Source organism: Xiphias gladius, chromosome 6 (genome assembly GCF_016859285.1).
Source record: "Xiphias gladius isolate SHS-SW01 ecotype Sanya breed wild chromosome 6, ASM1685928v1, whole genome shotgun sequence".
Classification (NCBI taxonomy): Eukaryota; Metazoa; Chordata; class Actinopteri; order Istiophoriformes; family Xiphiidae; genus Xiphias; species Xiphias gladius.
In genome coordinates, this window is record NC_053405.1 from 24,174,301 (window position 1) to 24,196,116 (window position 21,816).

The 21,816-nt window shown below is 38.1% G+C and overlaps 2 protein-coding genes across 10 annotated transcripts; one reads left to right on the forward strand and one right to left on the reverse strand.

Moving 5' to 3' along the window:
• Positions 1–297: 297 nt before the first annotated feature.
• Positions 298–17,780, forward strand: LOC120790452 (AP-1 complex subunit sigma-2). 6 transcript variants are annotated; one of them, XR_005707549.1, is made up of 6 exons: positions 298–430; positions 1,651–1,829; positions 4,250–4,358; positions 4,500–4,637; positions 14,689–14,795; positions 17,709–17,757. XR_005707549.1 is itself a non-coding variant. In XM_040127966.1 (6 exons), exons 2-5 carry the CDS (start codon positions 1,651–1,653, stop codon positions 8,489–8,491), a joined length of 474 nt encoding a protein of 157 aa, XP_039983900.1. In that variant the 5' UTR covers positions 298–430; the 3' UTR covers positions 8,492–8,530; positions 14,689–17,289. The 6 variants fall into 6 exon arrangements, 5 of the variants coding, with proteins under 5 accessions (XP_039983900.1, XP_039983901.1, XP_039983898.1 ...); XM_040127966.1 differs by lacking the exon at positions 17,709–17,757 and adding an exon at positions 8,444–8,530 and having other exon boundaries at positions 14,689–17,289; XM_040127967.1 differs by lacking the exons at positions 14,689–14,795; positions 17,709–17,757 and adding exons at positions 8,444–8,530; positions 12,188–14,681.
• LOC120790450 (synapse-associated protein 1-like) lies at positions 17,764–21,779 on the reverse strand. 4 transcript variants are annotated; one of them, XR_005707548.1, is made up of 10 exons: positions 21,089–21,293; positions 20,857–20,975; positions 20,691–20,757; positions 20,459–20,532; positions 20,194–20,333; positions 19,912–20,063; positions 19,463–19,521; positions 19,203–19,347; positions 18,930–19,108; positions 17,764–17,852 (listed from the first exon to the last, which is right to left on the reverse strand). XR_005707548.1 is itself a non-coding variant. In XM_040127961.1 (10 exons), the coding sequence occupies exons 2-10, from the start codon at positions 21,291–21,293 to the stop codon at positions 18,981–18,983; spliced, it is 1,089 nt and encodes a 362-aa protein (XP_039983895.1). In that variant the 5' UTR covers position 21,294; positions 21,674–21,779. The 4 variants fall into 4 exon arrangements, 3 of the variants coding, with proteins under 3 accessions (XP_039983894.1, XP_039983895.1, XP_039983896.1); XM_040127961.1 differs by lacking the exon at positions 17,764–17,852 and adding an exon at positions 21,674–21,779 and having other exon boundaries at positions 18,981–19,108; positions 21,089–21,294; XM_040127962.1 differs by lacking the exon at positions 17,764–17,852 and adding an exon at positions 21,683–21,768 and having other exon boundaries at positions 18,981–19,108; positions 21,089–21,294.
• Positions 21,780–21,816: the final 37 nt, after the last annotated feature.

Here is a 21,816-nt window from a genome sequence, read left to right on the forward strand (position 1 = left end):
ACTATGCGGGTTCCCTGCGAACTTTCTGGATATAATATTAACCTATATATTATTGCCATGTAGTCCACTGTCAACAGCTATAGCAAACACAATTACAAACACCACGACATCACGACTACAAACTGCTGAAGATCTTTCCTGGTTAGTCCGCCTGCATTTAAACATTCAGCGGCTGCTTCTGTTAACGACGTTTCAATGGGCGGAACCAGCCAGCTGTTTGAGGATTGATTTACGTCCATACCAGCCAATCGCATCGGCGATACCGAGTTAAAGCGTCGGAAAGGTCGTAACTATCGAAATCATGTCAGCCAATGAGCAACGCCATGGGCGCCTTACTGGCCAATCAGATGTTTAATGCCAGCTGGTCCTGTTTCAGGGTGGTGTTGGGTGGCCCATTTCTTCGGAGGGGAATACAGTGTTATTATTCAAGGTAAGTAGTTTTCAGTACATATTCATTCAGCTTTTACACTAAAATTTATTTACACCTTGGTCGCATATTGCATCTTAAACTTGCTAGGCAGTGCCTGAATAGGCTAATGCTAAGCGCTGAATAACGGTGTTAACGATACTTCCGTTATGCTGTGTTGGTAACAGTAAAGACGAAATGATAAATTTTAGTCATGTTTCATGTATCTGTAGAGAATTGGCTTTTGAATTGCCCATTGAAAATTCTGTTCCATGTTATTTGTTTTGAAATGTCTCTAGAATTTAAAACGTGCCGTAGTTGTTTCTGGCCAACTGTTCAGGCTGAATTTGAACCTGAAGTGAAATGGTGCGTTGTTTATCTTTAACACATGGCAGCAGACAGCACGTACAGTAAATAGCTTAACAACCAACTGTTATCCATCCTGTTGGCTTTCGACGCTCACCTGGTGCTTTATTAAGTGCATCTAGCTAAGACTAATGCAGTCTAATACAACGGTCGTGCTAAAAATCCTACCTTCATGAAGGTTATAATGTCTTAGACGGTTTCAAAGAGGAGTTGATTCAACTTTATGGTCATTTTGGAGGCTGCAGTTTGCGGTGCTGTTGAACTGTATTGCGTTACAAGGCCAGGTGTTTCTATTATTTTGTCCACCCCTTTTATATCAATGAGGGCAGGCAAAGTAACAGAAGAACCTCTCTGTATAATGCACTGCAATTCAACGGCACCACAAGCTCCCACCTCCACAATGATCATACAGTTGAATCAACAGCTTTTGAAAACTATTTCAATAAAAACTGAACATTATAACCTTCACGAAGGGGAGATTTACTGCAGGACTGTTGTATCGGACTGTATTAATTTTAGCTAGATGTATCTAATAAGCTGTCAGCTGAGTGTATATTAAATTATTGTACAAAGGATAATCCCTTTAGTAATTTCCTGATTTTGACCGACCTATCCTGATTTAATTAGTCTTGCATCTCGGTAATGTCTCGTGCATTTCTCACCTGTCCAACAGTTATAATTTCCTCAGTTTGTCTTAACTTGTCAGAGTCAGCCTGACTCCTAATGCTGAAATCTGGCATCACGTAAAAAGTGGTTGGATGTGCTCTTTTGAATGCTTTTTGAATCTTTCTGCAGATGTCTTTAGCCACCCCCTCCTTCCCTACATCTCCCATTGTGTTTCACAGCTCCTTTTGTTTTTTCTCATCTCTTCATTTCAGATGCAGTTCATGCTTCTATTCAGTCGACAAGGCAAGCTCAGGCTTCAAAAATGGTACGTGCCTTTGTCTGATAAGGAGAAAAAGAAGATCACCAGAGAGTTGGTGCAGACGGTCCTGGCTCGAAAGCCCAAAATGTGCAGCTTTCTAGAGTGGAGAGACCTCAAGATTGTGTATAAGAGGTGTGTAGAAATTGGACTTATTTGTGAACAAAACGTTTTCTGGTTGAACGCTCACAGAATAGATTTTTACACACTTCCCTGGGCAATTCATGGACCTATCATTCATAGACATGGCTCAGTCGGAGAATCAGGAGAGAGTGTTGTCAAAGAGAGGAAGGCATCATGAATGCACTCAGACTACAATAAGAAAGAACATTAATTTTGCCTCATTATATCCTGTTGCCATGCCAATGGACAGGCAGGCAGACTGGCGGTGAACCTGAGTGACCCAACAGGGACAGACAAACACGGCAGTTTAGGTGCTGACCCATCAGCGACTTTGAACCATTGTTTACCTCTTAAATTTAAAGAGTTTAAAGTAATTGCTTTGTCATTTTTCCCTAATTATTGGTTGTTTTTTATGCCTTTTTTTTGCCTACAACAATTAAATTGATTCGCATTGCATACAATTAAGGCACAGAAGTGTTAATATACAAGTGTTAAGGTCTGCTGCCTCTGGATCTAGTTGTATCACAGTAGTCAGAATATATCTTTATCTCTATGGTTCCTCCTGACTTTGAGCTCTCTAACTGTGGCCAAAGAGAGAGTGTCCTTCCTACTCACATTTCAAAAGAGAGTTCTTGGAAACAACTGTCTGAGTGTTGATATAATAATTCTGTGCCATAAATTAACAATACTTTTGCTGGAGGTCAAGAGAAAGAGGTCCAAGAGTAGTAATTATTTTCAGAACATGATTCAGTATCGACTGCAATGTTATGATTTTAAGGAAACGTGAAGAGCCACATACATTTAGAACTCCTTTGTCTTTATTTTATTTTATTTTATTTCTTTCTTTTTGACATATTAACTATAGTGATAAGAAATTAAAATATTAAGTTGTCAGGTCAGATTTGCACATACATAACTGTTGCTACTGTTTGTTATCTAGGCTGTTTATGACATACAGTTACACAGTATGAAATATAAAATGTGAAATGGAAAGATGACATCTGGGGCACACAGTTACTGTATAGCAAGGTGCAGCAACTAACGTTTCAACATACAGACTGTCTTCATCTTGAAACAGAGCACACGGCTGTTGTAAGAGCTTTTAATAAGGTGCAGCAACTACTGTTTCCACATATAGCCTACAGGCTGCAACCAGTGGTTATTTTTATTATCGAGTAATCTGTGATTATTTTTTTCAATTAACTGAAGTATCATTTTTATCTTTGAAATGTCAGAAAATAGAGAAAAATGCCTGTAATCATTTCCCACAGCTCAAGGTGATGTAATTAGATTGCTTGTTTTATTCAACCATACAGTATGTCTTCAAAAAGAAGAAACAAAGCCATTAGTACAGACAAATCAGTAGAAACCCTGATATTTTAGCAATGCAAATTCTCAAAATGCATTCTGTATCCTATTTGACCATTTGTCAGAATCAGTGTGGGATCAAAGATAAGGCTGCATTTGGAACTCGTCTCGTCCACCTTTTTTGCCAAATAAAATCACCTTGATTTTGCAATTGAAAATGTAGCTGCAAGTAAGGCTCTGAGCTCCCTGCCATGCGTGAAAAAAGACAATATAACCTTAAAAAGTCATGAACAACAAATCCATGTTTAGGGTGTAGCTGTGTCATCATGCTGCCACATGCAACATATAGTAAAGAATCATATTATTTTGGGAACGTCCTCTACATAGAGCTGCGTATGCATTAGCTATAAAAGGTTTGACCCCTTAACTTCCTGTTGCCAAGCCTGCCGGAATGCTGTGCGAGTCAGCTACAGTAAAAGTGCCGTTTCACTTCTCTGTGCCAAAGACAACTAAACAACTGAACTGAATTCATTGTTTGCTGAGCTTGGGTGTGCCTTGCATTGACTTGTACAAAGAACAGACATGGATGGAGTGGACCATGACAGAGTAAAGAATTCAAAAAAGGGCAGTCGATCACGGGAATCAATAATGCCAACAAGTTCCAGTCCTGTCGAGTTTGAGACTTGCTCCTTCATGCTTGTCTTTCTAAAATCTATAGCTTGGTCCATTGTACCCTGCTGACCCGCTGGTTGTGAGGGATCAACTGACCGGCTCCTTTATTAGCCACTCATCACATGCCTAAAGAGTGCCTTAGGGATTATCAGGGATTAAGAACCATGGCAGAGTAAGGCTCAAATGAATACCTTGTACACAGTAAACAGCAGTCCTTAATAATAACAGAGAACTGCTCTCTCAGCCCTATTACAGTGAGCTGGGAGACAGTATACTCTATATCCCTAGGAGATCTTGTTTAAGTGATCAAAGGCATAGAGTCAGCTCTTTTTATATCTACTTTGTCAGGTTGACGTTGCAGTTTTCACAATGAAAGATGCTTTTTTTAAAATGGTCTTATATTTTATTTAGATTGTCAAGTCTAACTTGGCTGGCGTGTTGTTCTGTTGCAGATATGCGAGCTTGTACTTCTGCTGTGCCATAGAGGACCAGGACAATGAGCTCATCACACTGGAGATCATCCATAGATATGTGGAGCTGCTGGATAAATACTTTGGCAGTGTGCGTTTCTGCTGTCTCCTCACTTCTCTTATTATTGTATATGTTTGTATTCATACCATGGGTTCACCATTTGTTTGCCACCTGTTGAGCTTAGATTTAGTATTCATTTGTAATTCGTGTTATTTCATTTCTGATCAACAGGTTTGTGAGCTGGACATCATTTTCAACTTTGAAAAGGCCTACTTCATTCTGGATGAATTCTTGCTGGGTGGGGAGGCTCAGGAGACTTCCAAAAAGAATGTATTAAAGGCCATTGAGCAGGCTGACCTGCTGCAGGAGGTAAGGCATTGAACGAAATCAAAATGAGAGGAATAATGATTTCATACAAATGACTTAGTTTTTCTCCCACTTTATTAGTAATCTGCCCTCACTCTTCATTATGACTGTGCTGACATTTCTGATTCTCCAGATCAAAGTAAAGTAGACCTGAGGAGTGAATCACTGTCTTAATATTTTACATAAGGACAGTGCTGCTTCGTCACTTAAAGTGATAATTCTTAATATTTCAGCCCTGGTGGATTTGACAACACCTGTGGTTAGCGGTGGTAATAGCAAGAACAGTTAAATACTTTCCAAAGCAATTTATCTAATTAGTCGGTTTCCATTGCTCTTTGTCGTATCTTGATTTTATCGCTACATAAACTTTTCCACTTCAACCAAGTTTAAAAACTTTTTTGCCATATTTAGATGTTTTTCATTTCCAAATTTTCCATCCAGGTTTTTATGCGCAAATCCAAAATGTGCATAAAAATAAGTGGATGAGAATGCACTCATTGTGGCTGCTCCTTATTGTTCAGATACTCCCTGCAATATGTAAAACTGACCTGCTGTCCAAAAAACTGTTGGAAATGACCATGGTCTTGGTTTGTAGACGCATTGAGGGTCAAGGTCAGTGCTAACCTCGGTGATAAATATATCCAGTGACTTTTTCACAATAAAAGACTACCCAAATTTCACTAGTTTTATCCTTCTAATGTGAAGCAGCACCAGTAGGACATGTTAAGCAGTAACTTCATCCAGCTCTGATACAGTTGAAGAGAGTGAACGGCAAACACTGAGGCCGTTATCCATACGATAAAATTACAGTAATACTGGATTACATGCTGAATCATTTGTGATTCCTTTTGCATGTAAAGGTTATTTGAATTCAGGGCAGGAATGGTGAACTCCTTTAAATGAAAATGAAGCTACTGCATACAGTGTTTTTTTTCTTAATGCTAATACACTGAATCGGTGCAAAAATGCCAACTGTAAATTGTATAAAAATTGGAATTTGACTTAATGAACATTTTAAAATTTATGATTATAAGTTTCATTATCATTCATTGGTCAGAGTAGGAGTGCTTGTATGTCACATGATTAAAGTAAAAGCAAGGTTTGGATGTACTTCAATCACTTCCCTTTTGTGAAGGATTAGCTTTAATTACATTACTTTACCCTCTGCTTATGAGGAGTCTTGAATGTTGCGTTTATCTATTTTACTTGCCTCACTTCTCTATTAAGTAGAAGGAGTCACTTGGGGCAGCTGGTGCTTCATACACACTTTTTCACACTGACCAGTTTGAGATTGCCGATGACCACTCCAATCTTTAATTTCGTTTTTTGAGCTGTATGAGTAAGGTACTCAGTTGATTTATGCAGCCTTTTTTACACAAATGCTTTCCATTGTATTTCTTGGGATTCTGCTTTTTTGTCTTCCATTTAGTTTGCTTGATCTTATTCTTGATTTCAGCTCACATATTTCTCTCCTACTATTGTGATCTGCAGAATATAGACTTTCAGATGCGCCTATTTGCAGGTACAGTTTGTTAAAACCTTAGTCACCCTTGCTGTAGTGTTAGATCCGTAGCTTTAGATGTACTGTAGATTCAGCAACACGACACTAAAGCCAGGGGAAACAACATAACAGCAACAGCAATATTTCAAGTGTCAGGCGCACCCCATAGATATTGAAGTTGCTGGTATGTTTTTCTGCTTTATAATGACTTCATCCCTCAGATCTGTGTAACTGTAATCCTAGGCACTAACCGACAACTCCTCCTCAACAGCATATCTACATGAAAAATCTCATAGAACGAGCAAATAGTATAAGTTATTACTGTCTTACCAGAGAATAGTTAAGCTTGATTTTTACCCTAAGGGACATTACGTGAGGAGCTTACAAATGTCAAAGTGGCTTAAGTGACACTGAAAAGTAATGCTCTGCTCAAGAGAGAGAAAGAAGTAAAAAGCTGGTCAGACTTGAGTGTCTGTATCTCCATGGTAGACTCCTGAAAACTGAAGGGAAATTCACTGAGTTCAATTCTAAAATCTATTATTGCTTATGGAGAAATATTCATTAATCACTTTTATTGGTTTCTTGTAGCCAGACATACATATAGTTATGTCCAAAAATGTGGAAACTAGTGGACACAGGCTGATTTGATAGCGTATGAGAACATAAACGTTCAGTATCTCTAAAGTATCCAAAATGATGTGATTCTCTACTTTGAAATTAGACACATTCTTTACAGTCTTTTCAGTAATGACAGAATTGAAGGGCGCTCAGGTTGCAGCCCAGAAACAAACCCTCATTGTCTGCATTGCCGAGACCACACAAACACTTCTGGCCTACATTAGCATTTCATATGAAAGGACCATAATCAGAGTGGCAAAACCACAGGGTCACTGCAATTATGATTCTACTGACAAACACTGGTCACAACCACAGCTGTGCTTGAGTGTCAGCACAAAAGAGGGTCTCCTTCACTTCAGTCCGTTAATGTCGAATCAAAACCAGAAGCTTCAGATATCTTCATTCTGTAGGGATAGAATTAGTTAGAAATATAGCATAAGTTACACCAGAACTATTAAATTGAATTTATTAATTTGTAAACTAATTCAATTAGTATTATTTTCATTTCTAGAGAGAATTGACATACGTCAAAATACTGTCAAAATGATTTCAGAGGATTAGCTAGTGAAGGCAGATTTTACTGTTGAATACACAGAAATGGGGCAAAAGACACACACTGTATTTTATATTGCGTAGTTGTCTAGTTTTGACCTAATCAGTGTCAGCATGCAGCTGATGGGTTCTGATTTGTTCGTATTTGTTTGCTCAACATTCAGTCAGTTTGTGAGCCAAAAGGCCTAATGAGTTCTGGGAAGAAAAATCAGGCCACTGCCTACAACCCATTATCATTCAGTGGAGAAAAGCAATGTGAACTGTAGATAACGACCTGCAGTGTATCTTTGGGGGATGATTTTTACATACAGCATCAAACAATTCTGGCAAAGAATCCACATTTTTTGGTATGAGTGCCAGAAATATGTATCTGAGTCAGGAATTTTAAAACAAGCGTATTATCAACACTGATACGGATATCCAGAAATATTAGCCTGACAATATTTGGTCAGGCTCTACTGACAAAAACAAAATGACTTCATGTTTAGTTTTCCACTGCAGCTTCACTAAGTTATAACGTGATCTGAACGTTTTCATTTCATAACAGTTATCCACATATCTGAAGCTCTGTATTTCTATGGCTAAGCATAAAAAAACATTATTCTGCCCTGTCATTGATATTGGATAGATCCATCTTCATTATGTGCGTTATGGTTTTGACTTGAGTCATATTCATTATAATTGTAATAGTGCTACATATAGCTATGAAAAAGACACCAGTCAGGCAAAACAGAGATTTTACTCAAGTGAGCAATCTGGGAATGCAGTGAACAATAAAGTCAAGAAGCATTAGAAAAGCTTACTGTGGCCCTTAACCATTGACTGTGAGGCAGTTGCTGCCCATTCAAGTCAATAATCCCCAAGGACAAACTGTGAAGCTGTTCATTGATTTACAGTCAGCAGGACCAGCAGGTAGCTTTACTGTAGAGAACATACAGTACAGTGATCCTAAAAGGCCTATGGCAAGTTCTTAATGTAGCCTTTTTCCTTTTAAGTGTATGAGGTGAGGAGCTTTTTAAAATCATTTAGTTGATATTCTTACTTTGGGATAAGCGGGTTCAGAACCTCAAGAGCACCGATCCAAGTTTACTCTTTGGGGGGGAGGATGTCTCTGATTGGCTGAATTCTGTATTTATAGAGCCAGAGTGAAGACTGGGGAAGTTTGCCAAATGAGGAGATCTTGTAATGGGCCTAGAGTCCATCCATGCCCCCATCCAGGCAATTGGTAACTACGAGACTGGTGCAGTCAGTCAGTCAGCATGGGTTTCCAGTGCCGTGTGCCGTGAACTTTTACGTGCATGTACTTCTGTCAGTTTGACTGTCTCATAACTCTGAGTGATAAATACATGACACAACATAAGGGTCATAACAGGCATGAACTCAAACTTGAACTTTGGACCATGTCTGAATACACTCAGTGTCACTAACAGGCGGCATAATCCAACACTTGGTGTTACATTTTAAATTTGAATAATTTTTACATTATTGTAGCGCCTAAGAATTCACAAGATTCCTTTTATCATGGATGCAATTTGTATTTTTGCAAGTTTCTCTAAATTGGTATTTTAAATTTGAATTTTAACTTGTAACATGAAAACTGTTTTCACAGATAAGTGAAAGAGCTATGCTGCCTGTGTGAAGACTGGCCTGTTGTTTTACTAACAGCACTGAATGAAATTGCTCAGATTGATATTATATGTTGTTTTAAAATTGTGAAAACAATTTCTGAACAATAACACCATATTATGACAGTATTTTACATGTACTTGTACTTATGTTGATTCCTCAGGTTTTTGTATATTGTGTCATTTGACCCAAAATGACCATTTTACACAGACGATCATCTTCTAATTAATACCAAGATATTAATGGATAATTCGGTGTTTGATGTTTTTCTTATTCCCAGCAAATCCCATGAAAAGACTAAAAACCAACAATCTGTTGTCAACGCTCTACGACTTCCCTAGCCTGTCTGTGGTTCTCAGCCACAAGCCCATTGGTTCCTACCAAAGACATAAATCTTTAAAACAGCTCACAAATATATGTACAGTTTCACTTTTAAAAAAGGCTCAGTAATTTTCTAAAATTATTTGGTACCAAAGATAACTAACACAGAAGTAAATGGTGCTTTTGTCTGGGACTGTTTTCAACTGCGGATTATACACATTCGTTGCGCTAGCAAGTATTTATCGCAGCTGGATGATTTATGTTCATGGTAATGAAGGAACATGTCACACAGTGCAACGCTGTGGTTCACTGATGTGTTTTTAATAGTTTTTTGACCACAACCTATCTCTGTGGCACAGAGGAAAAAGATATATCAGGCTTTGGCTACACAGACAACACTTTTCAGTTAGATGTTACCGTTTTATGGGATTTGTTGACATAAAGAATATCACCAGCCAGAAAACAAGTATTATTTGTTGACCAAAAAACAGAGCATATTAATAATTAGTTATTATTGTGGTGCTTCATCTCATCATGGTCATTTTATAATCAGGAGAGCAATCAGATCAATTCAAAAAGTCCTTTTCTACCTGATATGCTGCAGTTGTCACATGGAGAAGCAGTTTAGTAAACAAAAGCCTTCTCGTTGTAATTTAATAATCCGGCTAAACAGATGAACTTTTAAAACGCCCGAGTGAAATGGTGAAATGCAGAGTTTCCTCATGTTTTGTCAACTTTCCAACAAGTGGTTCATAAGATAATAAACAAACACACAAATTCTGTTCCTTGATTTTTTTTTTTTTTTTTTGTTTGTATGAGAATATTGTCATATTCCAGAAATCTAAATCCGGAAAGAAATTCCAGAAACTTCTTGGTTAAAATAACGCAGGGGTTAAGCTGGGGCACATTTGGAGTAAGGGCCTTATGCTTTAAGGCTTTAGTAAGTGCATAGTGAAGTAATTACATGGAAAACATACCACAGGAGATTTGGTTGAAGCTATTTTAATAAGCCTTTAATGAAAAATTTCTCAGGAGCTGGCCATTACTTTGGTGCCAGCAAGCAGATTTTCTTTTGGAACCAGGATGCCTCTAAAGATTTCCAGCTGAAATTGACTCTGCATGTGAGACATCAGAGATAAATTGAGCAGAGACGTCCCAATGACGAGGGCACTGTTATTGTGGTTGTGCACGGTTAATCCCCTGGTCCCCAAGCACATACTGTAGATGTTTAGGTGCTGTAGGTTCCTGTGGGATTTAGACTTTACTCGAGTTGATCAGTGTTGCATCATTCTGTTTATTTTTGTCCTCATGAAAATGTTTGCCTCACAGGTGTGATGGTCCCAAATATGGCCTCTGAGTCCTCTGGTCTTTTCCAGACTTAGGCCCACTGAGGTGAATACTCTGTGTCTGTGGAATTTGGCCGTCTGTACTGCTATAGCCCTATAGTCCGAACTAGTCTCAGTCTTCTTACTGTGTATACCAGTCTGTCAGTAGCTCCATTCATGCTGGTTGAGATAGTGTTCCCGGTCTTGTTCTGGTCTCTTGTCAATAGTAACAGTCTCTCCTCAGCCGACAATACATGTTTGTATTGAAAACAAAGTCTGTCTTAGTCTGTTTGTCTTTGTTTTTTCATTTTTGTGTAACATTAATTTGACACTGTCCAAACCACCAGATGTTTAATGTGATTACATTTCTACAGTTTGGCGGCACTTCGACTTTGTGGTCACAGTTACATTAACTTAATAAGCTAAAAAAATTAAACAATAAACAATTTCAAACTGTTTATACAATTAAATGAATGTTTCACTAATGGGGGAATTTTACTCTTTTTGCCCCTTACTCAGGATCAGACAGATGTGTGGATGCTTTTTCCTATAGAAATCCAGAGTATGAGCTCAATTAAGCTAGCTAAGCTCTCTGTTATTATAAAGTTTAACAGACACAGATAAAATCCACTGTGAGTTTGTTGGCTTTGGGTAAGTAGGATAAGTAACATTTCCTAAAAACTTTGAAAAAAGTTTGACTTTTTGAGAAATACACTTATTCGCTTTCTTGACTAGTTACATGAGAAGAACAATACTTCTCTACTGTCTGTATAGTAAATATTAATTTGGAGCTAGGAGATGGTTAGCACAGCTTAGCATAAAGACTGGAAACGGGAATAACAGCTAGTTTGGCTCTGTCCAAAGGTAAAACTCTCTCACCAATTAACACATTACGCCTTGTTTGAAGAAGAACTGAAATGTAAAAATGAAATCTTGTTGTTTTATGGAGGGATAAGCGTGGGAACTATTTCTCCTCCAGGTGATTTTCCAGTGACTTCCTGGAGTCTATGCACCATTAAAGCACGCAATTCCCCTTAAACATACCAGCTGTTGTTTTTATATTCCTGTTTTTTTTAGATTAAACAAACAAGATATAATGTGTTAAAACATTTTTCAAACTTTGGACAGAGCCAGGAAGTCATTCAGCCCGTTACTGCAAATAAACCCCTGTAAAACAACATGTTGTCATTTTCACATTTCAGTTCTCGTATGGTTTAAACACACAAGATACAATGTGTTCATTGGTGAGCTTTTTTTTTCTTTTCTTTTTACCTTTTTACCTGTTCCCCCTTGTTTCCACTCTTTATGCTAAGCTAAGCTAACTGCTTGGCTCTGTCTTCATATTTAATCTACAGATATGAGAGTGGTATCTCTCTTAATGATGTAATTCTCAGCAAGAAAGCGAATGTGTGTATTTCCCAAAGAGTTGGACTATTTTGTTAACAGTAAAAGGTGACATAGATGAGAGTAATTTGTTCTTGTCACTAAGTGATGCCTCCTGCCTGTTGCTCTGTCTCCTGCATGTCCTGTGAATGAAGTGTCTGAATGAGGTGGCTGTTACGACTCAATGTGCCCGTGTTTTCTAAGGTGTATGCATTTCTCTCCTCCAGCCCCGTCATGAGTACTTTAATGTGCCTGTGTACTGATTGGCTGCCATCGCTGCTGCTGCCGCTGCTGCTGCTGCTGCTGCTGCTGCTATCCACCCTGCATGCTGAGCTCCCCAGTGCCTGGCACCTTTCTTTCTGCCCTCTGAGCATCTGTCATTGTCATTGGTTTGGGGGTGTCATAAATTTCCCCGTTCACTGTTCAATTTGATACATGACATTAGTGATACAATATTGTCACACTATTAAAAGTAAATTGAAAACTACAGTAAATGATGAATATATTTAGGCTGGATTGGTAGAATGGACAATGAGGTCCATGTCCTGTTACTGGGGCTTGAAAATGTAACTTTTTAATATCATCCACTTATACATCAATATGTCTATTGAGACATAATTTCGATATATTGTTACATGCCTGTCATTAGTCCACCTACTGTTTCTTTCATTGCACCAGCAGTGCAGCAAGTTTGCGTCATGTGCCATCACGACCCAGAGTATGCTGTTTAAATAATTTTAACTTAAGGTCCACTTACGAGACCTCTTCCAGAGCTTTCAGCTGCATCTCTTGTCCTTGATTGGCTTTATTTTAATTTGATATTTAAGACATTTTTAAAACATTTCCAAGGTGAAGAACGAAATCTTCAAGATCAACAAAACTACACTATTTTTTTAATTCAACAAGCCACAACAGCAGCTAATTTACTACTTCCAATAAATCACCTGAAATCAGCTGATGTTGTTTTAGTTTAAAGAAAGCCTTTAAACTATTGGATCGGATTGACACATGATTGAAAGCCACTGGTTTTAACCTTGCACTAAGATTAAATAATACAAATCCAGTATTTTGTTATGATGGATGGGTTTTATTTAATTCCAACTTTGTCTATTCATCTGTGCTATTGCCGCTTCGAAAAATGTAGGGAAAGTCTGCCCCCTGTTGCACAGGTTGTGGTACAGGTGCACAAATGTATATGACTGTTTAAGTATACAGTACAATACCTTTTAAAGTATTTAAATGTAAACACACTATTTTAAAAGAAATGCTTGAAGGCCAGATCATAAATTATGAGCATCTCTGAATTCATTTTTATTGGTTTCCTCATTGGTCTTGTTTTTACGTCTGACTTCACATTATGGCAGCCGTGGGTGGGAAGTGAATGCAAGAGAAGTCATGCGTTACCTGTTTCTTTACCATGTCTTTTTGTTCATATATTCTCACTTCAGATCGTATATATTTGAATTGTAGGTTTTGTCGTTGCTGTGATTTGTAGGATTTGTTGTTGCTATAAGTATAAAACAAACCCTTTCTCAGACCATGAGAAACACTAGAAGACGTAGCTTTTCAATATGTGTCCAGTAATAAGCTGAGTTGTTATTCTTTATCTACATCTTTTAAATTATTGATAGACTCTGATTTTTCCCTAATTAAATAAATAGCAAAAAGGCCACTCTCGAGGTAAGTAATATGAATGAGATTAATACTTAAGAAATATTTGCACTTTGCACCTATTAACCAAGGGCTCTTTTGGCTATCTATGTCATAAGGATAACAGACATTCAAACACAATTGAAATAATTAGCCTTACAATTAGATTTATCTGTCAGAATTGCACACTGACTACGCACTTAAAATGTTTTATATGATCTATCATTGTTCATCTGTGTCCTACTAATAAAGTCAGATTGCATTAATAGTCCATAATGATTAACTGAGGATATTTTTATCAATGTATATAATAGATAATGAATAAATTTTTTATGATTCTTTGTCACTTAAGCACACTGGTGTCTTTCTTTGATATAAGGGTTTGTGTTTATGGTGTTCTTGTCCCACAGGACACCTTTTGAAGTTCGAGCAGACATTTAGTGAGTTAGTTTTTCTGCAACTGTTTTCCTCTCTGTTGGAAACAAACTCAGTAAGATCACCAACGCATGGTGCGTAGTTCCATGTGCTTTGCAGGTCAAGAGGTTTAGCCGACATATCAGGTGACAAGGGATATGTCATTCCAGCAAAACCTACCCAAAGAGTGATAAGTGTACTAGTGAAAAATGCATTGTTCAGCTTTCGAGATCTGGCTTGAACATTTTGCACTGAAAACAAAATGACACTTTGAAGTCACTGTGTAGAAGTGGGTTGTTTTTCTCCTCTTACCACAAACAAGATTTCTGTCCCACTGCTCTGATGCAACTCCTCTCTTTACTTTGTGCTGAACCTTGTTTTAGGATGCCAAAGTAAGTGCTTCTCTTTCTTTCTGCCACAAGCCACCAAGAGTAAATATTTATCAAATAATTGGTTACCATGATATGCCATGTAAAATATCCCCCACCATTACTGCTGCTGAGATAGTAATGACATTATAGCACGTCAAACGTGGCATCACAGTGTTAATATGTCTGCACATTTGAGTAATGGTGTCCTTGTTGTTGAAATCTCCTGTAATCAGTGTGTGACGTGTAGCTCATCGAGCACTTCACTGGAGCTCTGGTTCCCTCTCCCTCCACAGGAAGCAGAGACCCCGCGCAGCGTGCTGGAAGAAATTGGACTGACATAAACAAGGCCCTCATCATCATCCACTTGCCACACACTCCTCCATCTGCCAGCTATTCTGCTGTATGTAGTCGATACCAACTCCAATTCACCTTTGAGCACACGTACAAACACACACACACACACGCACAGTGGGCATTGTTTTCCTGTGCATCTGTTTCACAACTCGGCCTTTGTTTGTTTTTTTTCTGAGAAAAAATGTTGCACTGTTTGTGTATATCCTACTGAGTTATTTATTTGTTCAGTGTGATGACATTAACTGTTACCAAGGAAAAATACAGCATAATTAAGCTTTCTGCAGCTTTCCAGTCCACACCAAGATACTGTGCTGAGTGAACTGCTTGATTTCAATTTGACCAAAGCTGATGGGATCACTTTATTCTGTGAAGTACTGTAGATTCATCATTTCAGAACCAGTTTTGAATTTAAATGTGTAAGTGAGACCTATAGAAGAATATATAGTATTTTGTATAGTCAAAAGTATTACATTAACAAAACCAAAGAATTACATTTCATCTCGCCTAACAATGCATTGTGATTATCATGAACTTGACGATAGTTTCAAGCACAACACCTTTGGCATTTGAGATTTCCCCACTGGAACTTACACTGTAACGTACCACTGCAGTCTGAAGTAAATGACTGTAGATGAACTGGCTTGAAAATAGAAAAATGTTGTATGTCATATTATGAGTATTCTCTCAGTTTACAGACCATTATCACTCATATAGTCTGACTGTTTGGTCCATTGGTTTCGAATGGCAGAATCCCACTTAATGTTGAATGCCTTAATCTCTGATGGATGTCCATTCATCTAATATGAAAGAATCTGTTACAGTCCCATTATTGCATTTGCATGCCACTGCAATGTAGAAGGTAAATTCATTGAGTTTATTTTATTAATGTGTAATGTGCAACAACTAAATTGACTGTTCTTTTTCTTCATGTTTACTGTTGTGTTATCTTTTTTTTTTTTTTTTCGGAAGGAAAAAAATGTTATTGTGCATTTCCAGTAACTTAAAATATCTAATTAGTATTGTCATGGCTCAATTTAAGGCAACAGATTCCTTGATTTAAACCTGAATTAGTCCATTTTAGGCCACTACGTGGCAGAACTCCAAAGCAGGTGACAGCGACATAGCCCTGAAGTATTATTGCCTTTTTAAGTTGTCCAGCAAACATGGAGCAACATGATTGTCCCTTGGAGGTGCTTCCTGGCCACCTGCTGAAGTCCCATATTCCTTTAGCTCTGTTTTGTTTCCGACAATTCCTGAGGGTAATATTTGAACATTTCGCAGCTAGATGTCTGACACCATGTCTACAAAGAAGCCGTAGAGTGAGCAGCAGCAGTTCCTGTGCTCAGTCTGTAACTACACAAGATGCATTCAGGGTACAGTATTGAGTTGTAGGTCACCCACATTCTGGCAGGGCTCAGAGCCCAATACACAGTCACTGTAGTTATGCATGTAAAATGCAGGAAAATATACCTGGAACATAAAAATACATTTTGGGTTGCCTTTATGGGAACATAGTTTTGAGTAAAATCTGAGCTGTTATGCAACCTGTGTAGCGAGCTGTATTTATTAAAATAAAAGGGTATCTGTTCTGTCAGACACGCGAGAGACGGGTGTCTGAAACACTTTCTGTGGCTTTCTTCACTGGCTAGTCAACTAGTTAGCTAACCTTGCTGTTTGGTCATGAGCTCGTTGGTTTAGCAGCAAACAGCTGCCTGATGCTGCTGTAAGGGAAGTGGATGAGAACAGTGAGACTTAAGTATACAATAAACGTAAGGCTGTCTAACCAAAACAAAGAGCTAAATGAGGTTAAAAAGATCCATAAAGCTATTTGGAGCATCTCTGTGGGTTTGTCAGTGTATGTACCCCTTTCATATTTCACATATGCATCCAGTTTCAAATGGGGGCATACAGAATTCTATAAATCAGTTTTTCCTCTTTGATATGGACTGATCTGAAAGCTCCTACACGCCTAATATCCACCTTCTCAAGTGTTTTCACTTTGCCTGATTAGTGCTCTTTCCAGGGCTATGTAGGCCTGTACAGACTGTGTTAATTGACATCACCCTCAGTCCCATGTTAGCTTTGTTTCACCTGTTAATGTGCAACCAATTTAGACCTTTGATTCTCATCAGCACGTGAGAGACTGTGGTGAGTTTATGTAATTCTCGGCATAGCTCCACCTAACTCCAACCTGAGCAGAGGTATAACTAGAAAGAATAACTGAAAACACCTATGAGGATGTGAAAGGCATTCAAAAAATACAATTTCACTGTCTACTCAAAATTGGTAGTGATTTAACATAAAAACAAAGAAACTCTGGCCACTGATAGTCACGTGTCATATTGTACAGCATGTAAACTACCTATTTACTACTGTGACTCTGAAAGAGAAGAGCGACCATACATTTAATAGCAATAGCATCATGAACCGTAGCAGAGTATTAAGATTTTTTTATGTACCAAAACAGTAGTTTGCGTACTCAAACACATACACAGACACATGTTAGATGCCTTGGACACAGGACTGTGCAAATATCATAAAGTGGCATTCTATCTGTATTTTATGTTCATCTTGCACTGTATGTACATCTTTAAAAAACTGGTATTGTTTCAAACCAGAACTGTGTTTTAAAATATATTTTTTTCTGAATTACTCGCTTTTCATTTGACCCCATTTTGCAACTTCTTCTATATATCATAGTTGTTCTACATGTTGAAATACTGAATGTTTCTTCCTATTATGACTTTTATATGACTTCAAATCAGCATTGTCATCTGTAAATGATTGTGTGTGCTGTTCTGTATCTCAGATGTGTGACCAACAGAATCTATGCCATTCTATGGTGTGCATTAAGTGAAATATACAGTAACTACAACATGAGTGCAGTGCAACCTGTGTATTACATTACTGGACTTGTATTTACTTGCAGAGGATAAATTGTGTAGTTTTCCTGTTACAGTGTCCGAGGAAGGAGGAAGGTTATGTTTTCCTGTCAAGTTCAGCAATAAAGAATACTCCGGGGGCAGAGAGACCGTACTGTCACAAACAGCTTGTTTCCTTTAATTCTTCCCAGGTGACTCGCAGCACATTAGGAAAGCACTGCCTAGTTTTGGAGATAAAAAAAGAGTAAATGTTTCTCCAAGTGTTTTTACAGCTTGAGAAAGATAAATACGCTTAACCAGCATGAGAGACAAAGATATGCTTTGGTTTCAGAAAGTATGCTTTGTGTCCAAAAACAAATTACGGATGTAAACTCAAGAGAACAACATGTATTAACTTAAGAAGTACACATTTCATTTAAGTTAATACTAAAGTTAATGGTTCATAAATATGTAACAATACACTACAGCTTGCATTAGTATAAATACAAAAGCCTTTCCTGAACAAATTTTGATGTACACAGGAAGAACACAAAGCTTGTTTAGACTTGCATGTTTCTAGAGTACATTATATCAGCATCTACACTCTATGTGTGCATGTGGAGTCAATGCATTTGATCACAACAAATATACTGTATACAGTTTGTTCAGTCATCTATTAATTCTTTCAGGTAAAATACACATTGCATAACAAGTGTGACACTGAAATACACTGTCAACGATTTATAAAAAGTGATATTAAAATAGGCTATCATATGTTATTGGAAACCAACACAGCATATGTTCCAAAATATGGACGTTGAAATTAGGGTGAACTTGAAATCATCGTAATGGCATTTGTGCCTAAAATGTATCGTTAAAGACAAAAAAATATTTACACGGATATTTGTGAGCAGCAGATATCGCTGAGTCAGTCTGCTGACTTTATTACTCTTCTCTACTTGTGCTACTGTTACGCTTTCGCTTAACAGTATTTGTAGCATTTACCGTTATCCTGTAATTGCCATTTGTGGGAACAGTGGCCACCGTTCAGCAGAAAACGCATGATCTCGCTTTAATTCCCGAGGGCGAGCCTGAGGAAAATTTGCTTTTTACTGTGAAGGCGTACCTTATAAATTTGAGATGCAGGACAATACCCCCTCTTCTTTTAACGATAGGAGACAATACTAAATATTTACTCATAAAACAGAAGTGAAATGTTAATGATATTCAGTGGTATTTCTCCATCTCTTAGAGGACCACTATTGAAGTTAATCATTCCACTAGGAGCATAAAATCTGCTCTCAGGTGCTGTTTCTGACCTTAAAGATGTCATTCAAACATTTAAGGTTGGAGGAGCTTGCCTAAGTCCTCTAACTGTCCTCCTTTAGCATATCTTCAATCTCTCTGTCCCAGTTGTCATCGTGGTTCTCATTACCAGCCAACACGTCGTACTCCTTAAGTTCCTCCTGCAACTCTCTCTCCCAGTCCGCGGTCTCCTCTGAAAAAAATTAAACAAATGTTGAGCCACTCATTGAACTCTGATAAACAACTCAAGCAATTACATGATAACCCAGTTCGACAAAAAGACTTACCCTGTTGTGTACTTGGATTTTCCCGCTTGTCCAGAACAAGCTGTTCCATTTCTTTGCGTAAGTCGTCCTCATTTATCTTGCATGAGTCAAAAGCATCACTCACAAATTCAGACACAGACGGGCTGGTGGAGATCTCCTCTTCATCCTTTCATTACAGAAACAGAAGGTGGTCTTACTGTAACTACACTAATTCTAGTCCAATTACTCTTGAATACTCTAATTTTCTTGGGTATTTTATTCTTTAAAAACAGGCAGCCTACCTCACTTGATTTTGGTTTGGTATTGCAAATGGCAGGGGGAGTTTTCCCTTTAACTGCGGCTGCAAAAATCAGTATGACATAATCTCTTAAGAAGGCGATGTTTATGTTTTCTCAATAACATTAACAGTGCAGACTAATCCATATAAATTACTCCAGACTACTGCTTTTAACATTGCTATTAAGCAGACTGTGGCACAGAACCAAAGGTAAAATACAATGTTCAACAAGTTCCAAGTACAAAAAGTTCCTAAGGGTAGCTCTCACCTCCTGGTTTACCACAGAATGTTTGGCTATACCTCACCACTTTTTTTATTTCATCATATTTAATATTTATGGTTTTGCGTGTGAGAAGCTATCGTTTAATATTAATTATCTTTGTTCTGCTCACTGACAGGAACATTAGGATTAAAGACAAGCCTTATAGGTTTACACTACACAGTAGATTGTACCCTTTTGATGAGGATCCTCAGGACTGCGGGCAGTTTTCTCCACATCCCTCTGTTCAGCAGCCTGTTGTGCTGCTAGAGCCGTCAGCTGAGCCGACTGTTTTATCAAGGACACACGGTAGAAGTAATTCTTCCAGAAGACTTCCTCTTTCACCCTAAAAAGAATGACATAGAGGAGTAGGCAGACATCTCTGTTGTGGAATAAAATATAAACCCAGTCTTATGCAGGGATGCACATGATGAAAACACAAAAGTTAATATGTACGGTAAGTGAAATATTCTCACTGTTTGGGGACCAAATGGAAGCGCATCTTTCTGAGGAGCTCATCCTCCTCCAGCATCACCATGGCGATTGGATACATTTGCTCAAAGTCAAAGTGAAAATGCACCCCAGCAGGGGGGTCTCGCAAAAAATTTCTTTTGTCCTGTCAAAAAAAAAAAAAAAAAATTAAGCAATGAACTGAAGTTACATTTCTCTTGACATTATATAGATGCACAGTTTAACTATTTTTTACATAAAAAGAAATGTCTTATACGGAATAATGCTTACAGCTGAAAGTGCTAAAATCTGTTGCTGTATGGTGTCCTCTTCATTATAACCCACCCATGGTGGCACAGCAGCACCTAGGAACGATGAAAACTAGCCTGTAGTCACGGTTTTGGGATGTCAATGTACGTACATGTTATGCATTTTTGCTCAGCAAGCAATCAAGTTAAAAGGCCACTTTCTAGACAGTAATACATGACTGAATATACAAATAAACGCACTATTTGGTACTTACCAAACTTTTTAGCTTCTTTCTCCTTAACAAACTTTTCTTGTTCTTTCTGGAAATCACCCAAAATGGTCTGAGGGAAGGAAATATTTCATGAGATATCCAAAGTCTCCTTAGCACAGAGACTGAACGGAAATCTTTTAAATTGCAAGAAACACCGAGGGACATTTACCTTTTCAATAATTCCATTTACTTTCCCATCCTCTACACTTTTCTTTAATGTTTGTGCTGTTTCAGCTACGGACTCGGACAGTTTCTTTGAGGCCCTGCTGGCGACATTATAGATGTAACCTGCAAAGAAGCAAAGGTATGACTTACTAAGGTTGCTACAAGCGAAGCGACTACACACATTCAGCCAAGTCTGCTGTCACAACTAGTACTGTACTGCACTTTATTAAACTTACCACTGAAGCCCCTCGCTGCTTGGAGAAGTTGCGGGGGATCAGCATCTTTCTCGGCGGCACCGCTTTGCTCACTTTCAGCAGCAGCCGTGGGTTTGTTTATTTCCTGACTCTTCTCTTCATGGACATCAACAATAGACTCGCCTTCTTGATTAACTTGGCCATTTTCGCTCTCTATTCCAAACCAGGTTCCCCAGTTCTTAAACATACTTTAAATATTTTGTCAACAAAGTTAAAATAAGTTCTTTAACAAGCCTTAATTATTAATTACTTAGTTTATATGTCAATTTCCGAATAGTTGGAAACTACCTACAGAATGATAGCTGGTGACGTTTCACCACAAACCCATTTCCGCGGATTTTCTAAATTTGTCCCTACTGTCCACCCTTAAGTTAACAGGTTGTCATGGAAACACGCTCCCCTCGAAATTATGAGTTTGTCTTTACCCAAGTTAATAGTTAGCTAAATAGGGATTTTCTGCGGTTAGCAATATCCACCCCACAGAGAGGATTGTTAAAGTGTCGACTCTGAGGTTAAAATAAGTTTATAGCTTATAGCAGAGCAAAGGTTTTTAGAGGGAAATCTTACCTTACTTACCAGCTACCGGTAACGCTAGATGGCACGCTTGCGCTGTGTTTTGCTACACTTGTTATCCCTGTTGTCCATGGATGGAGCTAGGTTAGCTTAGCTAATTTAAACTCTCCTGAGTGTGTCACTGTCTCGTTCTTGGT

What these genes read in the sequence shown, in the direction of transcription:
- LOC120790452 (XM_040127964.1), top strand. Translation starts at nt 1,651, where the DNA reads ATGCAGTTCATGCTTCTATTCAGTCGACAAGGCAAGCTCAGGCTTCAA. An exon ending in TGGATAAATACTTTGGCAGT is followed by an intron (nt 4,359 to 4,499) that starts GTGCGTTTCTGC and finishes TCTGATCAACAG; the next exon opens with GTTTGTGAGCTGGACATCAT. An exon ending in AGGCTGACCTGCTGCAGGAG is followed by an intron (nt 4,638 to 17,694) that starts GTAAGGCATTGA and finishes TAAATTGTGTAG; the next exon opens with TTTTCCTGTTACAGTGTCCG.
- LOC120790450 (XM_040127960.1), bottom strand. Translation starts at nt 21,293, where the DNA reads ATGTTTAAGAACTGGGGAACCTGGTTTGGAATAGAGAGCGAAAATGGC. An exon ending in AGCAGCGAGGGGCTTCAGTG is followed by an intron (nt 20,976 to 21,088) that starts GTAAGTTTAATA and finishes GCTTCTTTGCAG; the next exon opens with GTTACATCTATAATGTCGCC. An exon ending in CCAAACCAAAATCAAGTGAG is followed by an intron (nt 19,348 to 19,462) that starts GTAGGCTGCCTG and finishes CTGTAATGAAAG; the next exon opens with GATGAAGAGGAGATCTCCAC.